The sequence below is a fragment of the Corvus moneduloides genome, chromosome 10, assembly GCF_009650955.1.
Source record: "Corvus moneduloides isolate bCorMon1 chromosome 10, bCorMon1.pri, whole genome shotgun sequence".
Classification (NCBI taxonomy): domain Eukaryota; kingdom Metazoa; phylum Chordata; class Aves; order Passeriformes; family Corvidae; genus Corvus; species Corvus moneduloides.
The window spans coordinates 782,050-805,617 of NC_045485.1; the positions used below are offsets into that span (position 1 = coordinate 782,050).

Genomic DNA, 23,568 nt, shown 5'->3' on the forward strand with positions numbered 1-23,568 from the left:
ACATGTGAACTGTTCTCCTCAAGTCTGGAATTTTGTGGTGCAGATACATAAATATGTCCCCTTTCCTGTGCTCTCCTCACAAGAACCAGAACATCAGACAGCACCCAGTACATACTTACTTACCTTTGAAAAGGCAGAATGGTAAAACTGGTTTCATAGAGTTCCTGTCTGAGAGAATACCATTCTTCAAACATCCTGGATTTTAAATGTTTCTGCTGCTCCCTGGGAAAATAAGTGGTAAAACAAGCTAGTGCGTATGTGAAACCAGTTACAAAAGTGAGTTGCATACACATAAACAGTCTTAAAAGTGTGGAGCTTTTTCGCATCATGAAGTAATTTCTGTTTGCTTTTAACATGAGAGCTGATGATCCTTTCCTGTTGGAAAGGTGCAGCAAGTGTTTGGAAAGGTGAGGGTGTCAGTGTTTCGGTAACTGAACAGCTTCAGCTCGCTTCCTTTATCTGATCCAGAAGGTGCTGACTTACAAGCAAGTTCAGAGCAAGGCAAACAGCATTGAGAATCCCTTGAGCTCAAAAGGAATATTTAAATTTCTGACATCTCAAGAGTGGAGAAGAACACTGTTTCTGGTGAATGCTGCACATCATATTTAAAACCTAAACATTTTATGAGTCCTGACCCCAGTTTGAAAATAAGGGTCCTAAAAAGCAAACTGTGAAACTCTATTTGAGATCACCAGCCACTTTGTAGAGATTTAAGAGCCTGTCTTTAGTGGTCCTGTTTCAAAATTTTGGATTAGGCTTACAGTCTCTACAGATCCTCTCTTCACTAATGAAACTGGTTATTGTTTCAAACCCACTATGGACATTTATAGTTTACCAAAGTTAGGACTCATTGGAAACACTGCTTTCACTTACGTTTAGGTCTCCCTAAGCAAGCAAATTTTCCTGGAGTAATGCAGATTATCAGTGGAACTTATAGGAAAATTCATGTCTCCTGAAATCATATCTCATATCCTCCTATCCCTTTCACTGATTTGCAGGAAATGGAAGGAAAGTGTTTCAGCAATAAATCAAAGATGAGATGAGCCACATAGGCTTATGTGATATAGAAAAGGTCATGGAGAAATTCAGATTGTTTTTCAATCCTCCTTTTCCTAGTTGTTGTTCAAGTGGATGTTACCTACAAAACCTGGGATCCTTGGAAGCAGAAGCACAAATGCTATTATTTAAAATAAGGATTGCATGGAGTTAGAATGGAACCAAACCAGTCTTGTGTGTGGTTTGAACTACTGGTACAATAATAATCCATATAAAGAGCTGTGCTGCAGCTGCTGGCATGAAAATGATCAGGGTATAAAAATGTGTAATACAGACAGCATTAATGTTGCCTTAATTAGAAGTTGCTTACTTGGTGATAGCATCTAAATGGAGATACAGTTTCTTGAAGATTTCAAAAAAAAGAGCAGATTTATGCAAGGAAAGAGTTTTCCAAAGCTAAAATGATTTACCCGAGGAAGAGGTCGTAGCATTACGTAATTGGAAGCTATTTAATTTGAAGAAACAGAAGGCACAGGTGTTTTTCTATGTGGATGTATGACCTTAGTCAATTAGCAAATCAGAAATGAACTTTTCCCAGCTTGAACTGGAAGTATCTAGAATTTGTTTAATCCTGAATGATCAAATACATTAAAGCCTTTTTCTTCTAGTACACAGTGGTTCTGCACAATAGCTGGGAGAAGAGTATTAAGTATTATTATTATAATAGTGTTGTCAAGACATGAAGCAACATACTACTTTCCTGATCTGTCAACACTGTCCTAGGAAGTGTGAACTAAAGTGAACTTCTATTTGTAGGAAAGATTGTTGGGGTGACATTTTCCTAAAAACCAGCGCACAGCACAGATGAAAAAAAAAGTAATAAAATACTGTTAACATCAATTTGCAGTGAAGGCAAGATGGCAGATGGAGAACACAGCAAAAAGGAAGTTGGCTGCTTTCCATGACATTCTATAGCTTTCACTGTCCTGGGGCTGTGCAACTGGTTTTCTGTGCATGAAGCAGATGGGATACAACAAGCTTAATCTTGTTTTTCTTGATGTTGTGACTCATCTGAGCTTTAGTATGTGTGATTTGGAGACCATGGTTAAACAGCAAGGACTGAGAGGACATAAGGAATTAGACACCCTGTAAGTCAGTGGACAGTCCAGCCTGGTCTGGTCCATCGCTGAGAACCTTAGAAACACAGCTTTTCTAATTTGATATATTCCACAAGCACATGGCTGTTTCCTTGGAACCATTTTCAGTCTGTATTATACTTTGTAGGAAAGAACTGGTTTTGTGGCGAGCCAAAGGGAGTATCTGGCAGGCTATGAAACTGGTAGCTAACCCTTAATGACTCAGAAGAAAGCTTTGTGTCCTGCCTTGACTTACAGCTAAATCATAGACAATCAAGCTGGCTCTCAGTCCCACTATTAATGCCAGGCACACACAAACAACATACAGCTTGGGATGCAGTGACATCTTCCCAGTTCAAAACATTTACATTTCTTGCCTGAACTGACAGCATTCTCCCTTATCTTCATCTGCCATGCTTTTACTGCTGATTGGAAAGAGATTTTTGCAGGTTACTTCTGCAAGACAGACCTGGTGCAGTGGACAGGAGAAGTAATGATCAAAGCAGGCTTAGTGCTGACAGATGGGTGTGTACAAGCTTGAGCTTGCAAGTACTTAGAACTGCCCTGGTGCATAGGCAAAGGCAAGCCAAAGTATTCTCATTGTCTGATACACACACTGGGAAAAATTTGGCCTATACTGTAAAAATACTTTGAACTATTCTTCATGGGATAACATGACTGATTTTTTTTTTTTACTTATGCCTTGAACTGTCAAAGGGATGTAAAATACTCAATAGCAGTGTTTCCAAAAGTAAAACATGATGAATCCTCTACACATGGCTCATTTTAGGACATAGATTTTTCCAGATTTCCAGCTTTTTTTGTAAGAAAAATAAAGGGTTTTTAGCCAAAGAGCCTCATCCTCCATTCTTTTTACTGGCATTGGTGTCTGGGTTCTTTGGGCTGTGAAGACAAAAAAGCCTGGCAAACATGAGTTCATTCAAGTGTATAATGCTCTGCATCTCTGACTTTCTCAATTGCTGAGATCATCCAGATCCAGTTTTCCTCTCTGGAGGTGTGGTAATTATTTTACTTTTAACTCACTGTCAACTTCTCACAGATTTTCCATTTCTTGTTATGGAAGGTTGCTATGAAAAGGTTTCAGAATGACAATGCATTTATTGTAGCTGCTTTGGGAAACCAAAAAATGAAGGATTTTGTAGGCTGAAAAATGAAATTAGTTTTTTAGTTTTTATTGTTTAAAACCTTTCCCTGGGTTGCTCCTGAGCTCTTCAAGTGCAAGGACTCTGCTCTTGGAAAGGTTAAGACACTGTAAATGAAATTCTGCAGTGCATGAGTCTCAGTGAGAACAATCAGCTGGTAAACGTAGCAAGTTACTGGGCTGTTTTTTCTCCTCTGCTCTGCTGAAATCCACCATTACTGTAGGACTGCTTGTCTCAAAGAACGGAAATGGTTATGACATCCCTTCTCAATTCTTCCTCAGTGTTTGTTGGGATATCCTGTCATTTGGACTCTCCTGGACAGGTTGTTCAGGGTGTTGAGAGCACGATATAGCTGTTGACATAAATTTTATCTTACTCGGTCTTGCCATTAAAGAGTGAGCAAATACTTGGAGGTCCATAGCACCTGGAAGAAATAATGAATGTTTCTGGCCCTCTGGGTGTAGCAATTGTCTCCATTCAAGGTGGTGAGGAGAGCTTTAGAAGCTTTCAGGAGTTGGGGGAGAGGTTAAAATTTTAATAGCCAGGTTTGAAGCTGTATATATCCATTAGTGAACATGGATCTCTGGCAACTGCAGATGCCTTGGGAGAGATTTTATCCTGCTCTTAAAGTCAGTGTAACAAGCCTGGGTATTTGGCCACTTGGTATGTCACTTGGCCCACGGCATATGTAAAAAATTACTATCCAAACTACCTCAGATGCATGAGTCTGAAAAGATATTAGTGTCAATTGACATAGGTTGTGAGCTCCTATGATCACCCAAACTGTTTCTCTTCACCCAAGCTTGACAATACTTTACTGAACTGAAAATAATGAAACTCCTCAAGGCAAACAACTGCAAAGGCAGTGAATGCAGGCTGCAAGTCAGAAGGGTCATTTTGTCTGGTGCTTTGTGCTTAGCATTCAACAAGAGCAAATACCCATTGGGCTTCAGCAGGGAGAATTGAGAATACAATGATGAGGCCTTATGATCCAAGTAAAATGGAAGTGACAACATTGCTCCAACATCACTCCAACATCACTGCAATGAGAAGGCTGCATAGAGATTGGCTACGTATGGTACGCTTTATCCCACCTGGAATAAATGTGAAAGTGCAACTGCCTGGCATCATCTTGATTTTCAAAGTGGACCGGTACAGGTTGAGCTGAAGTGCATGTGGTCGCATATTTGCTCTTATTGCAGCATCAGTATAGCCTTGGAAATAGTGCAGCTCTCCTGGCTTGCAGAGCAGGCCAGGATTATAAAGACTGAGGAGAGGCCTAAAGTATCTTTTTAACAGATCTTCCCAGTTTTCTAGCATTCATCTAGGATGAATATGTCCCAGAGAGGAAACGGAGGCAAGTGAAATTCCTGGTGGGATTGAAGATTAGCAGCATTACATGGTTACGATTAATCTCTTTCCATTCTACACGCGTGTGGCTTGTTAATACTCCAAGTGCACATGGACTTTTGTAATCTTCAACCATATCACTCCAGTGGATGCACAAATACTTTAGGGCACAGCAGGCAGAAAATCAGCAGCAGAGATGCACCTCCAATAGCAGTTATTTTTCCCACTAATTGCAAGTGTGTGGTACTGATCAGTGGCTAAGGGTGAATTCTTGGGTATTAATGTAATAGATGTCAGCTGCAGCATCAATACGCACGTGGTTAATCTTTGGAATACAAATATTTGATGGTGACTTGGAACAGCTCAAAAATAAAAAGCATGAGATTTTGGAGCCTGAGTCAGAGATCCCAACACATGGTGTGCTGCAGTATCGGTTCTGCAGCTGTAACTGCAACTGGTCAGCGTAATCCATTCACAAAGCTTTATTTTTGTTCCACAAATTCATTAACTTGATTGTGAGTGCAGAACTGAGGAACTGATGGCTACAGGAGGAAGCGAGGCTGGCAGTCTGTGAGCTTCCCCCTTCCTTCTCGCCGCACTCTGCAGATCCCGCCTGCCGCAGCCCCTGTTGTTCCAGCTGTAACCTTCCTGCCTGCTGCCTCCGACATTTGCACTGAATGGGGTGCATTACAGTTCTGTGGCACGACCTAGTGAGGGTTGCTTGGGACTGTTCTGATGCCAGACCAGTTCAGAATTCTAAGATGCTCAAGTTAGTGTGGTTTTGGGAGCTTTTGACAGCTCCCAATGGAGGTGTTGCAATTTGCCATTTATAGTATGACTCAAATACCAGGTCATGGCTTGCATAACAACTGGGAGTAAGTTGCTGGAAGGAATTAATACTAGAACTGTTTGTCTTTAATTCTTGCCAAATGCCATGCCATGTCAGTAAAGAGATGCATAGTTCTTGTTTTCATCTGACACTTTCTCGCTTATATTGGACTGTTTGTGTCTGGGGAATTTACAGGAAAAGAGCTCTTGGTAGAGGCTGAGCAATAGCTGGGTTTGGCAGTGGTGGGTAAATGCCAATGCCAGCCATGGAATATGCAGCCAAGAGGTGGGGTGTGCCCAGTTCTCAGATATCCAGCTAGTTCTGTAGAAGGGTGGAAACATGTATTGCTTGGTTTCTCTGTCAATAGAACAAACTGCTGAGTTCTCTTTATAAAACCAACTGATTGCAAGGCAGAGTTTTAAAGATATTTGTGAAAAACCTACCTACTCAAAAGAGCTAAATATATCATGAAGAAGTAAAAATCAGAAAAGCCAGGAAATTATCTGGATGATATAATACTGCAGGAAGAACATATCCAAAAGGACAGACACAGTGAATGAATATTGAAGTTAATCTAGGAAACGTAAACTGTGCTTTGCTTGAAGAAGGATTGGTGCCATATCGACAAAGCAGGAAGCAGGAAAGCAAGCTGGTCATAAACCTCTATTAAAGGAATACAGAGGACTATTATTTCTTATGCCTGTATTTACAACACTTGGTGCTTACAGGTGCAAAGCCTTGATCTGCATTTATATTTTCACTGTAAAGTGTAGCAATATATGACAATAATGTCACATTTGTCTCTGGCTATACAATCTATTGTGTGTTGTGTAGCTATCATCTATGTATACACGATCTAATTACTTGTGCTAGAAGTGAAAGCATACTAATGTATGTAAGTGTTAACACCCTGGTTGAAAATATGCTGGTTAACAAGAACAGCATTTATGTGTTAATCAAAGGAATAATTGTACCAGAAGTACTTCAGTTTTTTCCTCAGTTTAGAAGTATTTCTTGCCTGAAGAACTGGCCCCATCTTGAATAACTAACCTTGTGATGTCACTCCCTCAGGAAGAAACTCTAGGCTTTCTCACCCCACGCTGATCAGCTGCGGGATCTCATCAGAGAGACAGCAGTTTGTGGGTATTTCTCTGTTGCATGTGCACTGTCTATTCCTGGAATGGTTGCCAAAGTTCTTTTCCTACAGACAAACCTCTTTATAAGTATTCTGCCTGTGCCTCACCTGTTAAACTTTCTGGATTAGAAATCTAAATGTTATGAGCCTTTGAAATAGTAATACTGTCCTAACCAGAATATATTGCCTAATAAAAGAATATTGTCTTATTCCCTGTCTTACTGATTCTCCCTAAAGGCTTTCTTTGATCAGTTTCAGAATGGTCTGGCCTTCAAAACAGGACAAGGACTCTGATCTGAAAGCAATCTTTTAGTAGCCTTGATACTGACTGTCTTGATTTTCAGTCTCCCATCAGGCTGATAATACCTACTGCTGGTTTATGTCTCTTTGTGTCCATGTTCCTAAGGGCTTGACATTGTAGCGCTAGCACTTCTGCCGTGTCACTGCATCTCACCTTCCCGCAGGTGCCAGCACTTCCTCTGTACCTGGGGGGATGCAAAGACACCAAAATGGATTTTATATCCAGTGTAGGGCAGATTTGGAGTAATGGCTGGGATTCTCATTTGTATGACACTAATACTTCCATCCAGGCAGAGAAGGTTTTAATGGCACCCTTGAATCTGATATAAGAGTTATAACTCTGAGAGAGTTGTAATGAATTCCTGAATAACTCTGAGGATAAAAATACTGGAACTCTGCTTCATTATGCCCTGTCATTTTCATCACCTTCATGTGATAAACACCTCTCTGCCATTCACCTGGACAGGAGATTCTGGAGAATAGTAGATGGAGAAGCCAGTCATGCTGCTTCTTACTAGCTGACTACTAGCAGGACTTCTCTCCAGGCATAGGAAAAAATCACAGAAGCCTACTTCTACCCTGCATTTAGGTCTCTATTTGCTTGACTTGTTCAGAGTGTGTTTAGGGCAGAATTACAGTTTGGGACCTCAGTAATTCTACTCTGGACTTCCTCTGAACTCAGTCAATTCTTCCAGAAAATCTGTTTGGAATTCATTTCACTGGCTTTATTAGGGTAAAAGGCAACTCTTGACCAGTGGCTCTTTATACCTCTTTTCTGCAAGGGATTTTTAAATGGACATGAATAAGATATTTTCTAAACCCATAGCAAGAGCTGCCCATTGGAGTAGACTAAGAGGCATCTAACTCTGTGTTACCTATGCCTCTAGTTCAGAAAAGAACTTCAGAGATCTAACCAGCTCTGAATTAACCTTGCAAGATTCAAGGGTCTCACAGCCTGGGCTCAGTCTTGAGTGACACTATCAAACTGGAGTAAAAATATCTCCATCTGCCTGTGGGTAGGGGCCTGAGGATGCAGAGACAGCAGTGAAAGTCCTCCTTGTGTCAGGACCAGCAACTCCACATACGTGCTTTGACAGAAATGAATGCTGGTGCCATTACTGAACAAATTCCGATCAGGGTTTGATCCATGAGTTTTGCTGCTAAGATTTTCTTTATTGTTTTTCTTCAGAAGCTTGTCATTCAAACAACTCTTAAACTGTCCTATCATGTAGAGCATTGCCAAGAAGTTCTAAGTTAGTGGCTGATGTCTATAAGAAATGGGGTTTTGTTGGGCAATGGTGGCCAGTGTTGCTGTCCAGGGATTTCTGGTTTAGCAGCACAAATGTTCATCCAGCTGAGAGCTGAGGCTGTGGTAAAACACAGAAATAGCTGTCTCAGCTCCCAAAAGCTCAGTTCGCCATTATAAGCCCAGAATCTCTTACTTTCTATCAAGACAGAAAACTTAAATGCTTGGATCACAGGAGGGAAATTCAGAAGGATTTGAAGAGTTCTTGAATCAACATGTTAGGCTGCATCAAGAGGTATATTTTTATGATAATGGTAGTCAAATGAACTGCCTGAGGGCAAATTAGAAATTACAGTGGAGATGAAAGTGTCTGCCATGATCCTTCAGAAATCAGAATACCTGTTTGGTGACTTAAATCATCATGTGAAGACGTTTAGTGATGGCTGCCTGCAGCATGTCCCTCGTGGCCAGGTCAGGGTGACAGCCTTAAGTTTTCACTCTTGGAGCTTTTGATTTCAAATTTCAGTATTTCAAAACCTGAGAGTCCATGGATATAAACTAACGTTCCACTGAGCCATACAATGCCTTATTTAGTAGAGTATGGTTATGTCTTTACTGACATGAAAACAATGAAATCTCTAGGCTTTGTCTTCCAAGGGAAGGGCAACATAGAGCAAAATTGTTGTTCCTTGAAGGAATCTTACTGGGGATATGGTGCTCTGAGAAGAAGCAAGAAGGCCGGCCCAGTCTCTGTTCTCACTTTAGGCTCTGCACTGTGCGCACAAGACTTGTCACATTTGACCTTTGCAACCATAAAGCTGGAATGACTTCAACGTACTTTCCAACATTTAGTTGGTTTGGAAGCCAGCCTGACACAATCTACACAATACCCAGCTACGTCAGACTAAGTGAATGGTACATGAAGCAATCACGTAGCTGAAATCAGGGGAAGAAAAGCCTTCCACTAGTGCAGTAGTGGAGTTCCAGTGTCACTGGGCTGCCTTCAGAGAATCCTAGTCTCAGTGTTCTGCAAGGTTAAACAGGTATTTTTGGTTCAGGCACTCCATGGTGCTGCTCTGCTGAAGGCAGTGTGACTTTAAATAGTAAGTTTTGGCTGTGGTGGCAAAAGGCAAAAAGCAAAAAGGATATTTTGTTCTGAGTCAGTGATAGTTTTCAGCAGCTGTTCTTTATAAAGCAGAAAAGGCATGTGGATTTAGATAGCGTATCAGTAAAGAAAACGTCAACAGTAGCTGGCCTTGGGCACTTGAGGATTAACAGATCTGGGTCTGTCCTAAGGAGAATAAATCCTCATTGACCAAATAAAACCTCAGAATCATACACTGAAAAAATGATTACTGCTGTTTTGCAAGTGAAGTTCATGGTGAGTGATAAACTCTGCACTCTGAAAATGGACTTGATAGTAGTGAACTCCAGATTGTTTGGTTTTAAAAGGAGGGGATAAAACTGTGAGAGGTTAGCTATGGAAAAAGCCAGTCTATCAGCAGTAGGCTGACATTCTGGAAAATGTAAAGTGTTGGGCCTCAGAAAGCTTTTTATAGATTTACCATTACTGTCAAGGACTTCATTAGATGGGATGTAGGATTAAGGGGGAAAGAAGATCTTTTAGGTGTTTGCACATATTGGAACCCAGATTAAATGAGGTTGCAGGTTCTCTCCAATGCTTCGAGGTTTGGGTGTAGTCATAGTGTATGGTGGGTTTGTCATGGGCCAGCTGCCAGCCGCCCACCCAGCCACCCTCTCTCTCCCGCTCCTCAACAGGGCAGGGGAGAAAATAAGATGGAAAAGCTCGTGGGTTGAGATAAAGACACTTAACAATTACCATTATGAGCAAAACAGACTCAACTTTGGGAAAAATGGTGAGATATGGTAAGAAACAAAGAAAAAGTGGAAGCTCCTTCCCCTCACCTCTCCCTTGTTCCCTCCAAGGTTGATCTTCACTCCTTCATTCCTGGCTTCTCCACCTCTCCCCTGACTGGTGTAAGGGAATTGGGACCAGGGTTTGTGTCCAACACAGGGCAGCCCCTTCCCCTCGCAGAGACCCCACCACCACCTGATACCAGAGCACCTCATCTGACCAGTATTTTTCAGGGCTGTAAAAGGACTTAGGGAGCTCCATAAGGATTTGCTAAGATGCAGAATCACATAGGCCTGATTGCTAGAAAGCTGATTGCAATTTTTCTGGAGTTTTGACCAGCAGAGTTCCAATTGTCTTCAAGCAATTGCAGATTAAGGGAATACTGTGTAGTTTGCACATACAGTGTGGTGAATTGAACCAGCCCAAGAAATGTACCAGTCTGAGGGAAAGGTCCCACCTGATTTACAGAAGGAACATCCTTATTTCCAGCCCATGAACAAGTAAAGCATGAAAGAATAGGGTGAAGATGGGCAGTTGAGCTTTAACCTTAATTTCAGAAATGATAAGCAATGGAAAGGGGAGTCAAGTCCTTTGGGCAATGGCTTGCTTTGGCATGTTGTTTGTAAGAAAGATTTCTGTGGAAATTAGAAATACTTGTAGATAAAAATGAGGAGCCAAAACCTGCCTTTCAATCTACATAGATTCTTATTAAAAAGCCCTTAATTCATATGTGAATAAAGTTTTATTTTCCTTTTCATTTTTGAAAAATAAATGCCAAGGCACTGCACAGCTGGACTTTTCTCACTGGGCATTTCCTTCTGCTCAGAGTCGGATGTCAGGGCTTGGGCAAAGAATGTTTCACCTGAACCTTGTGAGCACAGCCTGTTGAGTCAATACCAGGAGAGGCATGCAGGAAATAAAAGTGTGCCTGCCATTTCTTGAATGAGCAGGTTTTAAAAGAGTGACAGTAATTTCAGAATAAATCATAAAAAGTAGCCTTTCAAAATAATTTAAACTTAAATATTAACAAATCAAAGCACTAAAAAATCATGAGCCAGGCCCATTGCCCTCCAAAGAGAATTTTTGGAAACTAACATTGGGTTTTTAGTTGTTTTGAGACTTTTTAGAATTTTTATCTGGAGCTTTTCTTCCATAATTTGGGCCAAAATTTTACTTAAAAAGATTCCTGTATGTCTATAATATTGACATATGCTTATATTTTAGAGCTAAGGTTTAGGGTAAAACACTCTTTTTTTCCATGAAATCATAAGAGTTGACAGGACCAAATTTCACTGAAGCAGTATTGTCATTTGGCAGATCAAACCACAGATGATATTGCACTTGTGCCTTGTGTTGCAATTTAGAAATTATTAGCCTGGTTTCTAACTAGTTAGGTGTGCCCTTCTGTGTGACTGTGTATGCTTAACTCATGCAGTTCCCACAAGGGCAGAAAAATTGTGTACGTGGTCAATTCTGGCTTCCTGCTATAAGGGATTTGATTTTTGCATGAACATCTGATTTCCCTGTAGTACCCAAACATCAGTATTCCTGTGTGCAATGGACTGACCACAAGAATGGCTGCTGGGAGCTACAGAGGGGTTTGCAGCCCAGCAAACCCAAAGCAAGTGGGGCTGTGCTCACCGAGGGTGATGGCCCAGAGATCCTGTATTGCACAGGGCAAGTCAAAGAGCAAATTCAATGTCAGAGCTGATGTTAGTAGTGGGTGAGTGCTGGGGCATCAGCTATGGTGCCCTCCTCCCTCCTTGCTGTGCTGGGGTCACTGCACATCTCTGTTTCTCTTCCCTGTGCTGGCAGTGTGGAGCATCGTAAACTACTCTAGAACAACTCCTTAAAACACCTCTTCCTGGTGGAAGGATTTTGGTATAAGCCATAGCTAGATTAAAAAATAAGTGAGAGCTTGCAGTATCAGGCTGTGCCTGACAGTTGCTGTACTGCAGAATGATCCCCCTCTGAGAACTTGCTTGCACTCTGTAGTTGTCTTTAATTCTAAGTGCACTGTGAGAGAAGACTATGCATAACTCTCAGTCCTGGCCACTAAATGTTGATAGATTCTTTGCTACGTGACGTAAGTTGCATCTCTGTGTTGCTGAATGTTACTGAAGTACAAGTAAATTTTAAGGGACTTTAATGTTAAGTGAGAGAAAAGACGAATGTGAAATTACATTTACTTTTCTGCACTTCAAAAGACTTGTTCTGCAATTTTTCCTTCTTTAAAGATAGCAACTAGAAAGCTCCCAGTGTGGGAGCCTTTGCTTTTAAGTGCTGCAGCAAGCGTAATACTCACTGGGTGAACTTGGACTTGGCAACAGCAAAAGCTGGGGGGGATGTACGGGAACATGTGCTGTCCTTTGTAGTTCCAGTTCTTTTAGAAGCACTCACAAATAGCTTTAGTTTCTTTAGCAAATACAATGGCATCATTCTGGGCATGCCTAGTGGAAGTGTTCTGGGACTAGTAAACTGTGAACAAACCTGTTTGCATTGCTGCACTGTACAGCGCAGCACAGATAAGCCCTAATTGTTATGCAACTCCTTAGCATAAGCTCCTGGCATGGCTCATATGCTTCCCTTGTACTAAGACTGTCCAAAATAGCAACAAGAAAGCATGTAACTAAAGACACAGCAGGAGTGTAGGAATTCACACAGGCCTTGGATGTCCTAAAGATTGAATAATTCTTCATTTTAAACCTTCCAAAATGCTAAGCATAATGTATTTTCTTCGGAGCTTCTTCAAGGTAAGCGATTTCAAACTTTTCCTGTTTGTTTGGTTTAGTTTTGTTTTGACAAGAGAGAAACTTGGATTTGTAGACTTTGTACAGGAATGTAGAAAGTAGTTTTCTTGAGAACTGATGCCCAGAAAGCAAATGCACTCACCAGGTTTGCAATTTGCTTTGCTATGTTAACATCTGATTTGTAGATGTTGTTTGTTTTCAGCTACCATAAAAAGAAGCACTTGTGGGTTTAAGAGATCCTTATACGATGAAAACCATAAAATTTATGGTGTAAGCTACATCCATCAACAGGGAGTTGTTAGCAGTGAAAGATGCATTTTATGAGACAATCCCAAATCTTAATTTCTGATTTTATTATGATTTCCTGAAGTGTTTGTTGTATTTTAAATGTGCCAAATTGACCAATTGAACACTAACATAGTTTAAAATATTTTAGATACAAAATACATTATAAACTGTTCCCAGTAAGTATAATTTCATAGGAAACAACCAGACCAAATATCTCATATTCAGTGATGGGTATGTAACTCTCTGGGGGCAGTTTCTTTTTCTGTGAGTCTAAGTTTTATGACAGAGGCTGTGCTGCTGCCTGCTGTCGGGCTGCAATAGCTGTTTGAGGTCTGAGTCCCAGCTGTGGCTGTCACCCTGCTCAGAGTTACAGCACAGTCGTGGTGCAGCTGCAGCGTGGGCTGCAAGTTTTGGTAGAAGTCTGCACTGTGAAATGCAGAGATGGTTTGGAGAAGTGTGGGTCAAAGGAATGAAAGTTTAATCAGATTAGAGAATATTGGATTATTCCTAGATCTAAAACGTTAGAATTTGAAGCTCAATAGAGAATCACGCTAACTTAGAAGAAAAATGCTTAAGGAATAGAATAACTGTAATGAGATGCATTCCAGGTTCCCATTATGTTGTCACTTGCACATTTGCATGCCAAACTGCTTCTTGATAAAACATGCTGCAGGATTGCAGCTGCAGTGTAAAGCCAGCAGTGAATCTCAACACGGAGTTGCTCTGTGGAGACCAACTGCTGTTTGAAATAAATATGAGAAAAAGCTTAATTTTGGTTCTAAGATATATAGCTACAATTAGCACCTGCAACCACCTGACTGTTCATGGGAAACATGTAGCACTCCTAAGGAGGTGAACCCCATTTTCAGCAGCCTTCCTTGGGGACATTGTAAAGAGCTGATCTTACAAAATTGCTTACATTTGGGTTGAAAATATCTACTTAGTTCGTTCTGAATTACATTTTTACTCTAAACACTGCATTGTATGGGAGGTAAAAGTGAGGGACAGGAAAAATACAAGGAGAAGGTTTTTCTCTGGTACTGGGATATGGCTATTGACTCATCATAGTTGCATACTTGCTGTTTTATCACATCACAAGCCTTGACTTTCAAAAATTTTAACATAAATCATGATGCTAAAGTGTATGTAAATATCCTACTTCAATGTGGGAGAGTATATACTTCTCAGTACTTACAAGAGTATATTTTTCCATAAGAACCAGTCATCTACAGTCATCAGTTTGAGAAAAATAGGAGTGAGTAGAACTGTTAGCTGTCAACGGTGTTATGATGATTACTGGATTCATCCTGAGTCATTTGAATGTAACAGCTTGCACCATCTCTGTTGGTTCCGGTTTGAGAAAGGCCAGTTCATATCTATGAATTTCATTCTGGATTCATTGACTGAAATCTAACAGTCAACTAAGTCAGCCAAACTATGTCTGAAATGGAGGAAAAATTCACACTGTTCTAATGCCAGTTTCTTCATTGTTTTAAGTTTTCTTGAAATAGAAATCTCTTAATTGAAAGCTGTCCAAAATACAATATATCTAGACCTGTGTTCTAGAGGTGCTATTCACACCATGCAGCACTTTGAGGTTCTTGTGTGATATTAGAATGACCCAAATAGCTTGAAATGCAGTCTGAGGCCTCAGCCATGTTTCTCAATAGGATTTTACCTACTAAAATCCCTGTATCCATGCCTTGGAACTTTTAAATGTATCACCCTCATCTAACTGAAAAGAAAAAGTAGGCTGGGCCAAACAGCAATAAACCTGCCCTTGGATTTCAGGATAAATGCTACTATGGGAGAGTTACTGTGGTGCCTCTTGTCCTCCTCTGGAAGTTGTATCAGCACCTTTGCTGATGGGAGGAGCAGAAGGAAGTGGAAATAGCCCAAACCTGTAAATAAAAATAAAAAATAAATAAATTTTTAAAAAAAGCATAAACACCCTAGAGCTGGGAACAAGACCAAGGGGCAGAGTTGGTAGGAAGGAGCTCAGGACCCTCTGCCTGCCCCCGTTTGTGTCTGGTTCAAGGCTTTCCTAGCACAGGACTGAGTTTGCAGCATACAACTCCATCATGGTGCCTTTCAAGCAGACACAAAATTGCATGCACATCTGATCTTAGGAGGTTGTGACAGCAAAGATAGATTGTTATATCTTGGCCAGTTAAGTTTTTCGTCTCCCATAATAATCAATTTAAAGGCCTAATATTGTTGTCTTTGATTCTCCCAAGAGAAATGGAAACAGGTATTGGAGTTGTTGCCAATGCATGATTGCATGTGTCTGAGCTGTTGGTTTTTCTCACTAATTTAAGTAATTCTCTAATTAAAATATTCCATATGACTGGTCACTTGGTATGAAAATAGTTAGTTTTGACTAAAAATATGCAGAAATCAAAGTGTAACTCCTTATTGAATGAAAAGACATACAAATGGCTCACATGGACCAAAATTAGTTGTTTTTTTGAGAAGTGTGACAGCAAACTTTATTGAAGCATCTTCTTGCTTCCTTTAATTTTAAAACCAGAAGATGTTGATTGATACTGCTGTTATTTATAATGATAACACAATAAGAATCATGTTTTCGCTTATGGCATGGAGCATTTCAAAACAGGCAGCCTGTTGCAGTCATGTCCAATTCCTCTCTAATGCCACTGGTACAGCAGTAAACAAGATACGATGCAGATTTGCCACTAATACCTTTAATGCCTCTAAAATAGTACACCTATTGTTCTCTCTGAACCAAAGCTTCAGGCCACTAATACCAGCTAAACAGTTCCTGGCCACTTTAAAAGGCCAGTGTATGCCCGAGCAGGGATGGCTGTGTCACCAGTTGCAGACAGAAATTTTGGGACCCCTGCTGCTGGTGTCATAGGAAGCGGTATTGCACAGCTGTGGAACATCCTAAATTTGTATCAGATTCTGCATTCAAAGTGTTGTATATTTCTCTCTCCTTGGCCATAACTTTCATTTAATTCTGCTCAAAAATCTGTCATCTCCCTGGTTAGATTTGCAGCCCATCCAGCTTTGACTTCGGACCTGAACCAAACTTTGCTGGTTTTCTCTTCAAGCGGTGTGCCAAACTTGCATTTACACAAATTGAACTGAAGAGTTTGATCACAATATATGTGTTTCTCTAAAAGAACTTTTGTCCTGACTTCAGAAATCAAGGACCACACTTGTAGTAGTTTTAGGTCTTGCATGTGCTTCACTAGATGTTCACCTATCCTGAAAGTTTAGGTTCCCAGTTAAAATCTGTGTTTTAGTTCCTTTTGCGTGACCATCAGTCTTTTTGCTGGGCTAATCTTTGTTATTCTCAGTTTTGGCACCTCTAAGGTACCTGGGAAATGAGCACTAAAATACCGTCTGGTTATTCTGCTTCAAGTGAAAAGGCAGAGATTTGTAAAAAACATTCTGATTTCAGTTGGACCTGTGCCAGACATTTAACAGAGGCAGGGACCCTGCTGAGTGGACATGCCCTTGGAAACTCAGAATGTTTCTCGTTGAAAATGTATCTTGTTATCTGCAGAAGCTTTGGTTCTGTTGTGTGCAGTTGTAACATCGCTGCTGCGTGGGGCCATGTCTTGACTGTAATATATTTGGCTGAATAATGACTGTGGATATTTTAGGTTTTATGTGGATAATTTAGGTTTTGCCTAAAACTTAGGAGTGACTGTAAATGGAGCTGTTCTAAACACGTGTTTATCAGTTGTTTGTCAACTCACCTGTATGAAGTGGTGTATGAATGTGATCTTTAAGCATGCTCAGCTGTCAGGCAGGCAGATGCCGCACAGGTATCTTAACCTGATCTTTGGCACCCTGTGAGCGTGTGGAGGTTCAAATCTCCTGGCTAGGGAGGTTGTCCTGTACTCTGGGATTTCTGTGCACTGATGCTGCGCTTTCTAAATAGCAACAAAAAGTATCAGGAAAAAACAGAACATTTCAGCTGTCTGGGAACTTCCTTCTTGCAAAACTGGCTGAAGAAGACTGTCAGTGTTTAGTTAATGAACTTCTTGTAGCATAAATTAAATCAAGACAGCATTGAGCTGGAGCTAAAGCGACAATCCCAAAATGTCAGCTTAGATCTTACAGTAATGTCTTCAGCAACTCATACTACCTGAGTAACAACTCAGCAAGTAATACCAGATTACACACCTCTTCATTAAAAACTTAAAGAGGGTTGCTAATGTCTCATTTAATATGCAAAACAACAAATTTGAATGATTGCATATATGGTTGTAAGAACCCCTGGGTTATATTGGCATGTAGAATGAGTATTGCAGTCAATGTTGTGAATTGTTCTTGCAAAGACACAAAATCAATTTTACTGGAGTTTTTAAGTGCTTTAAAAAAGACAGCTGTTTTAGGAGCATAGACTCATGTGTCAACTGCCTCTGCGAAGGTCTTGCTTTCAGGGGGACTGAAGCAGCTGTAGACAAATATTTTTCAGCTAAGGTAACCACAAACTTTAAAGTTTGTCCAAAGAAAGTAGCATGCCTTGACTGAAGCACATTTTTCACTGAAACAAGCAATATGATGGCCAGAGTTAAATTTTCAGGTAATAGCTTTGATACAAGGAAGAATGGAAATTCATACATTTTATTCCTGCAATGACTTCCATCTAAAAAACATTGTCTCCCAATACTGAATTAAGCTGCAGAGTGTATGGCAAACCATCAGGACAGGGAATTCTTTATCCCAGATCTTGTACTTTCTCAAACCAAAAATGCTGCACAGTGCATGGCAATGGGCAGTCTTCGTGCAGAAAAAATGCTGTAATATGAGAAAGAACATGATACCAGATGAGGAGATGTCCACTTCTGTATCAAAAGCACATAAATTGGTGAGGTTTACCTAAGAGTTCACATGTCAGAAGATTAAAATTATCCTGAAAATACTATTGACTGAAAAAAGGAATGAGGTTTGGATGAATTGTAGTTATTGGGTCAGTGAAGATGTGCTAGTAAGGAAACAAGATGTCAGAGGAGCTCTGACTGTTTTTAAGGAAGGAATGCATTTTGCCTGGAAGAGGCTTAAAGGCATATAAAGGGAAAGGTAGTATTGCTTTGTATGCAAAGTATCTGAATAATGAAAAGACAGAGTCTCTGAAGCACTAATGCCTCTGTGACAGTAATAGAAACTGGAATTTATGGCAGCCAGGTAATTCCTGATTAACCTGCCTGTATGTATGTACATTAAAAGGGATGATGCACACACACTCTTCCTCATCTGAAATACTGCTGCAGGAGCTGGATTGTCTTCATCCTCAATACAAAAGTGCTATTATCAGTGTATGAGACTGGAAGCAAATCCTGTATACAAATTATTAACATTTGCAATTAATACTTATTTCGGTATATATTAATGACTGTCATTTTTAAGGCAGGACAGATCCATGACTTACATTGCAGAGAACAGCCACTAAAATGTCACAATGGTTAAAATTGTAGCAATGGTTACAATTATAATGCATCCATTGACAAGAATTAACGAATACATCCATTTGCTCAGACCTTTAACTGAGAATCACTTTGACTTCTCGGCCACCAGGATCAGTTGCATTTTGCACCTCTGTATGTGACAGCACATGTTGTTTGTAGCCTCCAGAGGGATCATCAAGTCCAAGTCAGAAAAATACCCCCAAAACCAAAAACCAACTAACCAACCAAACAACTTGGCCCATTAAGAGAGTACACGTGAAAAGTGATATCCAAGAGTGAAGAATGGTTTGCTTACAGGTAAAAGATTGGGGAAAGTCCTTAAAGTCTTGGTCAGCTTTTGTGTAATCAAAGCTTATGATGCTGAGATCAAGATTTCCTTCAAAGTGGCCTTTGGTACCTTTTGGCCATTGGTACAATTTCCCAAATCACCAGAATGATGACATTACTGGCTGTTCCAAAGAATTCCGGCTGCTTGGGAGTCACAATTTTCTTGTGCCTTCCGAGATGGAATCCTGCACAGCTAGAATAGGTCTTGCTGCTGAGAAACTTCCAGTAACATTATTGAGGTCATACAGATGAGTATGTAATTACTTAGATAAACAGAGTTTCAATTAACATGATTGCAATCTAGTAACACTTAAATAGTGTTCCTTAAGAAAAGGATTTCGCCCTGTACACGGCCTATACATGAAGAATGAATATCTGTATGATTAAACCACACCGCAAAGTTAAACATTACCAGAACCTATACACAGCCTTGGGTTCAACTTTTGACCCCACATGAGTTATTGCCTGAATAAAAATCCCAGGAGACAAGGCAGGAATTTGCATCAGATTAATTGTCAATGACAACGTTTTTGTGGTTTTATGCAAAATGCAAAAAGATTAAAATAATGAACAGTGCCTTGCAACATGCAAGCACTCCTTGGCTAGGTCAGCCCTCTTCCTGGCACCTCAGCCAGCTGGGGCTGGAGCCTTTGGAGGCATTTTAGATAATTAGCTGAGCTGCTTCACTGCTAAAGCAGCATCTTTCAGATTGCACACATAAAAATAAGGTGAAATAATGGCACACTCTTCAGAGTCCTCTCTTGCCAAAATTGAAGGTGGAAATTCAGGCAAGCCTTTCTCCAGCAATGAAGGATGACTCCTCCTCCTCCTCCTTCTTCTAACACTTCTCTGTGTCAAACCCCTCTGCTGAGCCAATTTTCTACACTGATGCTAAATAGGTGGGGGTTAATGAGCAATCTGTTACTCTTGGAAATCTCCCATTGTAGGCTTGTCACAGATGTACTTGGCAAGTTCAGGACAGTGTTTAACTCTGAGTGAAATGCTACCTGGTCATATATGGGACCTTTCTGTAAAACAGAGCAAGTGCTGTTCCTCTTCAGTGCGGTCTCATAAGCATCTTTGCTTCCTGGTACTAACAGATTCTCCTTTGAAAACAGTTTTGTGGTCCTGGAGGCCCTCAGACAAGCCTTGCTTGCAGAGCATGGCTCTCTCTACTAGCTGAGATTTAACATTTTCAATAGACAACTTTCTGATCAAACTTGGAATATGGCCTTGGCAGTTTTCAGTGTAACTTCAACAAGTCTCTTTGTAGCAGGTGAGCATCAAGCCCTCTGAATTCCCTGTGGCTTATTAAAGAGGTCAAGTATAATAATTTAAGAAGCAAATAAGCAATAGTATGAAGAAACCTAAGTTTTAATAAACATATTTTGAAAAGCATCAACAACAACAAAAAGAATTTGATGTATTTTCAGATGAATATCCTGAAATTAACAAACTAAGATTAGGTTAGAAATGGGTATTTCTGCAGTTCTGGGAAAGGAAGAAAGTCTTTCACTTCACAGTGTGTTCTATAGTGAAGGTAAGCTGCTGTAGTATACAGAAGGATTGGATTCTTTTCTGCTTCTCAAATTCTAGCTTAAATATATCTATATTCCAATTTTTATTTTGACATTTAAATGGCAAATATATATCGTTAAATGGTATTTGGGATATTTTTTATGTATTTTCATGAGAATTAAGTTCCATGAGTTGAAAGTCTTAGAGACCTCCATAACAGGAATTGTATAAAATGATGGAAAGACCTTGAGATGGTTTGAATCAAGTGTAAAGGTAATAATATCTTTTCAAAGTCAATCTTTTGTGCTGTGTAATAAACAGGATCCCTCTGTCTTCAATTAACACTCTCCCTTCCATAGATTTATCTCAGATTTGTCTGCTAGCTCACATGGGTAGTGAGTTAGTTACAACTAACTACTGCACTCAGTGACAGATGGCATATGGGTATCTTTCAAGCAGTGAAAGGAACTGGATTGCACTTGAAATCACCATCAGGCTGAAATAATCATCACCAAATGGCTAAGACAGGTATCTTTCATCCTGTTCTTTTATCAGGCACAAAGTTATCCTGGAGTACTCCAGGTTACTACAGGCTTTCAGCCTGTATACCGTTTCACTATTAATTATAACACTTTCTGAGCACACAAACTTTGTCTGTGGTACATGCTGGTAGGCGATGGAAGTTCCTGTAGGTGTAAGTTCAGTCAGCTCCATATGCAACCACGTAAACCCTCCCTATCAACACAAACACATTTTTCTTTATTCTAGATTTCAGTTAATCAAGTGCCATAATGCCCCGGCAATAGAATCTTAACAGACATCCCATGATAAAAAGATACATTCTAGCTTCAGGAGACTCTTTTGAGACAGGTTGCTTTACATATTTATCACCAATTACAATGAAGACAGTTATGTTCAGCAGGTGCAGACCCTGCAGTATCACCCCAGCCACCTCTCTAGCCCACAGTGAGGGAGAATGGGACAGCTCAGGGACTGATGGCACAGCAAACACTGCTCCTGTGACTGGGTAAAGAAGAAAACTGAGACTACATGGAGCGACTGCTGCTATGCCTGTGCTCCCACCCTGCTGCCACCCTGCTTTTGGCTTGTTTCTGCAACTGGTGCAAGAAAAATTGGTCTGAATTTTGTAATTAACACTCCTGAACTAGCTGTAGGGGTTTTATTTATTTTATTTTATTTTATTTTATTTTATTTTATTTTATTTTGGAACAGCTGGCTGATTTATTTGAGAAGACATGTAAATGCTACCTGATTTCAATTTTGATTACCTTCAGAAGAATCAAACTATTTGATTACTTTTCACTCATTTATAAAATTAAATAGTTTTCTGATCCAGAATAAAACATTTAATAATCCTACAGGTAATGCTACGTGGTTCCTGAATGAACATGGAAATTACTTGTAAAATTCCCTTTTTAAGTTTATAGCACAGCTAGTCATTCTGGGCTGCTATAAAAATATACTTATAATAATGTATGTAAATATGTAATATACATAACATACACAATCCTGTATTGCTGTAATCCACCATTGCATCCAAATAAAGTGCAAAGAACAAATCCTATCTGTCCATGGGAAAGCCAGAGATGGGGTCTTGCACTCCCAGACCGGCGGCTGTTGCTGTGGAGATGTGCAGTCATGGCTGTGCCGTACTCCACAGGTTGGGATTTTGTTTCTGGGTTTACTGCCAGTATAACAAAGCTGATAACACCATATTAGAGGAATCAACCAGATGCCTGAAAATTTTTGTGCCGCTCCCTCTTCTTCCTTTGCTTGCCCTCCCAGTGCAACAGAAAATGGAGAAATGAGCCCCACATAGAAATCAGATATTTGCTTCCTCAGCTCTTTTTTATCTCGCTGGTGAGAGCTCAGTGCTGCCCATTGCATTCTGCCAGCTCAGCAGGTTCAGCTGGATCCGGCGGGCTCTGGGCTGTCACTCTGCTTTGTTCAGCTTCATTCTGCTGATGCCATGGGGCGTCTCCGGGCCGGGGGACATCAGCCTTGTGCATCTTTCTTCTCTTGGCTGTGAGGCGTAAACTCCTGGAACAGTACGCTCTACACAGTTCTGAAAAGAGGAAAAGAAGCCAAAGTCAGCTTGAATTATGTACTCCTGGAAGTCTTACTTTATGTGAAGAAATAATTTAAGACTCTTGCTAAAATCCTTGGCCTTCTACCCTACACCTGGCCTCTCTCTGGTAATGCATCACCCTGCAGGCGGTAAGAGCATGGGCCTTCATCCCCTGTGCTTGGAGTGCTGTTTCCTTCCTGCTGTTGCTGGTTTGATGCTTTCAGCAGTCCATCATTCAGGCACCATAAGCTAATATAACAGATCTTTGCCAGAAAGCCTGAAAGAACTGTAACAGTTGTTATTTGCAGTATCTTAAACTTTTTCTAGTGAATTTCTTTTTTGTTTGTTTGTTTTTGAACCCCTGCGGCATTTGTTTCCCAGCAGTACTTCTGAAAGAGGCCAGATTTTACCTTGCTTACTGTTTGTTTATCCAAATCACTATGAAGGCTTTTGTAAAAGCAATCTGTATCTGATCTTGGTGTATCATTCATAGCTTTCCTAAAGCTGAGTTTCCATGACAACTAATTAATAAAGATTAGCTTTTCTTATGGAGGTAAGACTCAAGTACATCTTGTTTTGTGATGTAGATAATCTCTCGATCTTGTTTTGGAGACTGGGTCTTGTCACAGAGATGCCAGAGGCAATCTGTTCTGATTTACAGCCAGACTTGGAAGACCATTAGGGGTGAAATCTTTCAGATAGTTTTTGTTTTCCCAGTTCTTACATTTGTCCACTTGCTCGTTTGTTTACCTGTCCTTGGTAGGTGAGAGTTCCGAAGCCCTTTTGGTTTGAAGGACATAGGAGGACACCACACTTTTAAACTTTTGCTAACTTTAAATTAGCTGAAGAACAACCTAGATCTACAGATAAATGGTGTTAAAACAAAGGTATTTAGTTGAAATGTGTGAAGCTGTATTGCTAAAAGGTGTCATAACACAGTGTAACATAATCCTTATATTTCCTCAACATAATTCTTAATCTATAACATACCTGCTATATATATTATTAAAAGGTATTATTGGAACTTCAAAATCAGCCTGGATTTTTAACTGCTTCCAGTACTAATAAACAAATGCTTAATTTCATTCTTAAACTTTTCTCAACTGTGAAGTTGCTAACAA

The 23,568-nt window shown here is 40.2% G+C and overlaps 1 protein-coding gene across 3 annotated transcripts in view; it reads left to right on the forward strand.

Moving 5' to 3' along the window:
• The window catches only part of LOC116448601, a 99,420-nt gene that overhangs the window by 33,358 nt on the left and 42,494 nt on the right, over nt 1-23,568 (forward strand). Inside the window, exon 1 of one of the 3 annotated variants that reach the window (XM_032119237.1) lies at nt 12,453-12,784. The exons of the other annotated variants lie outside the window; for them this stretch is intronic. Coding sequence (XP_031975128.1) covers nt 12,746-12,784 — 39 coding nt within the window. The 5' untranslated portion in view covers nt 12,453-12,745. Of the gene's footprint in view, nt 1-12,452; nt 12,785-23,568 lie in introns of those variants that run through there. 3 annotated transcript variants of the gene reach the window in all.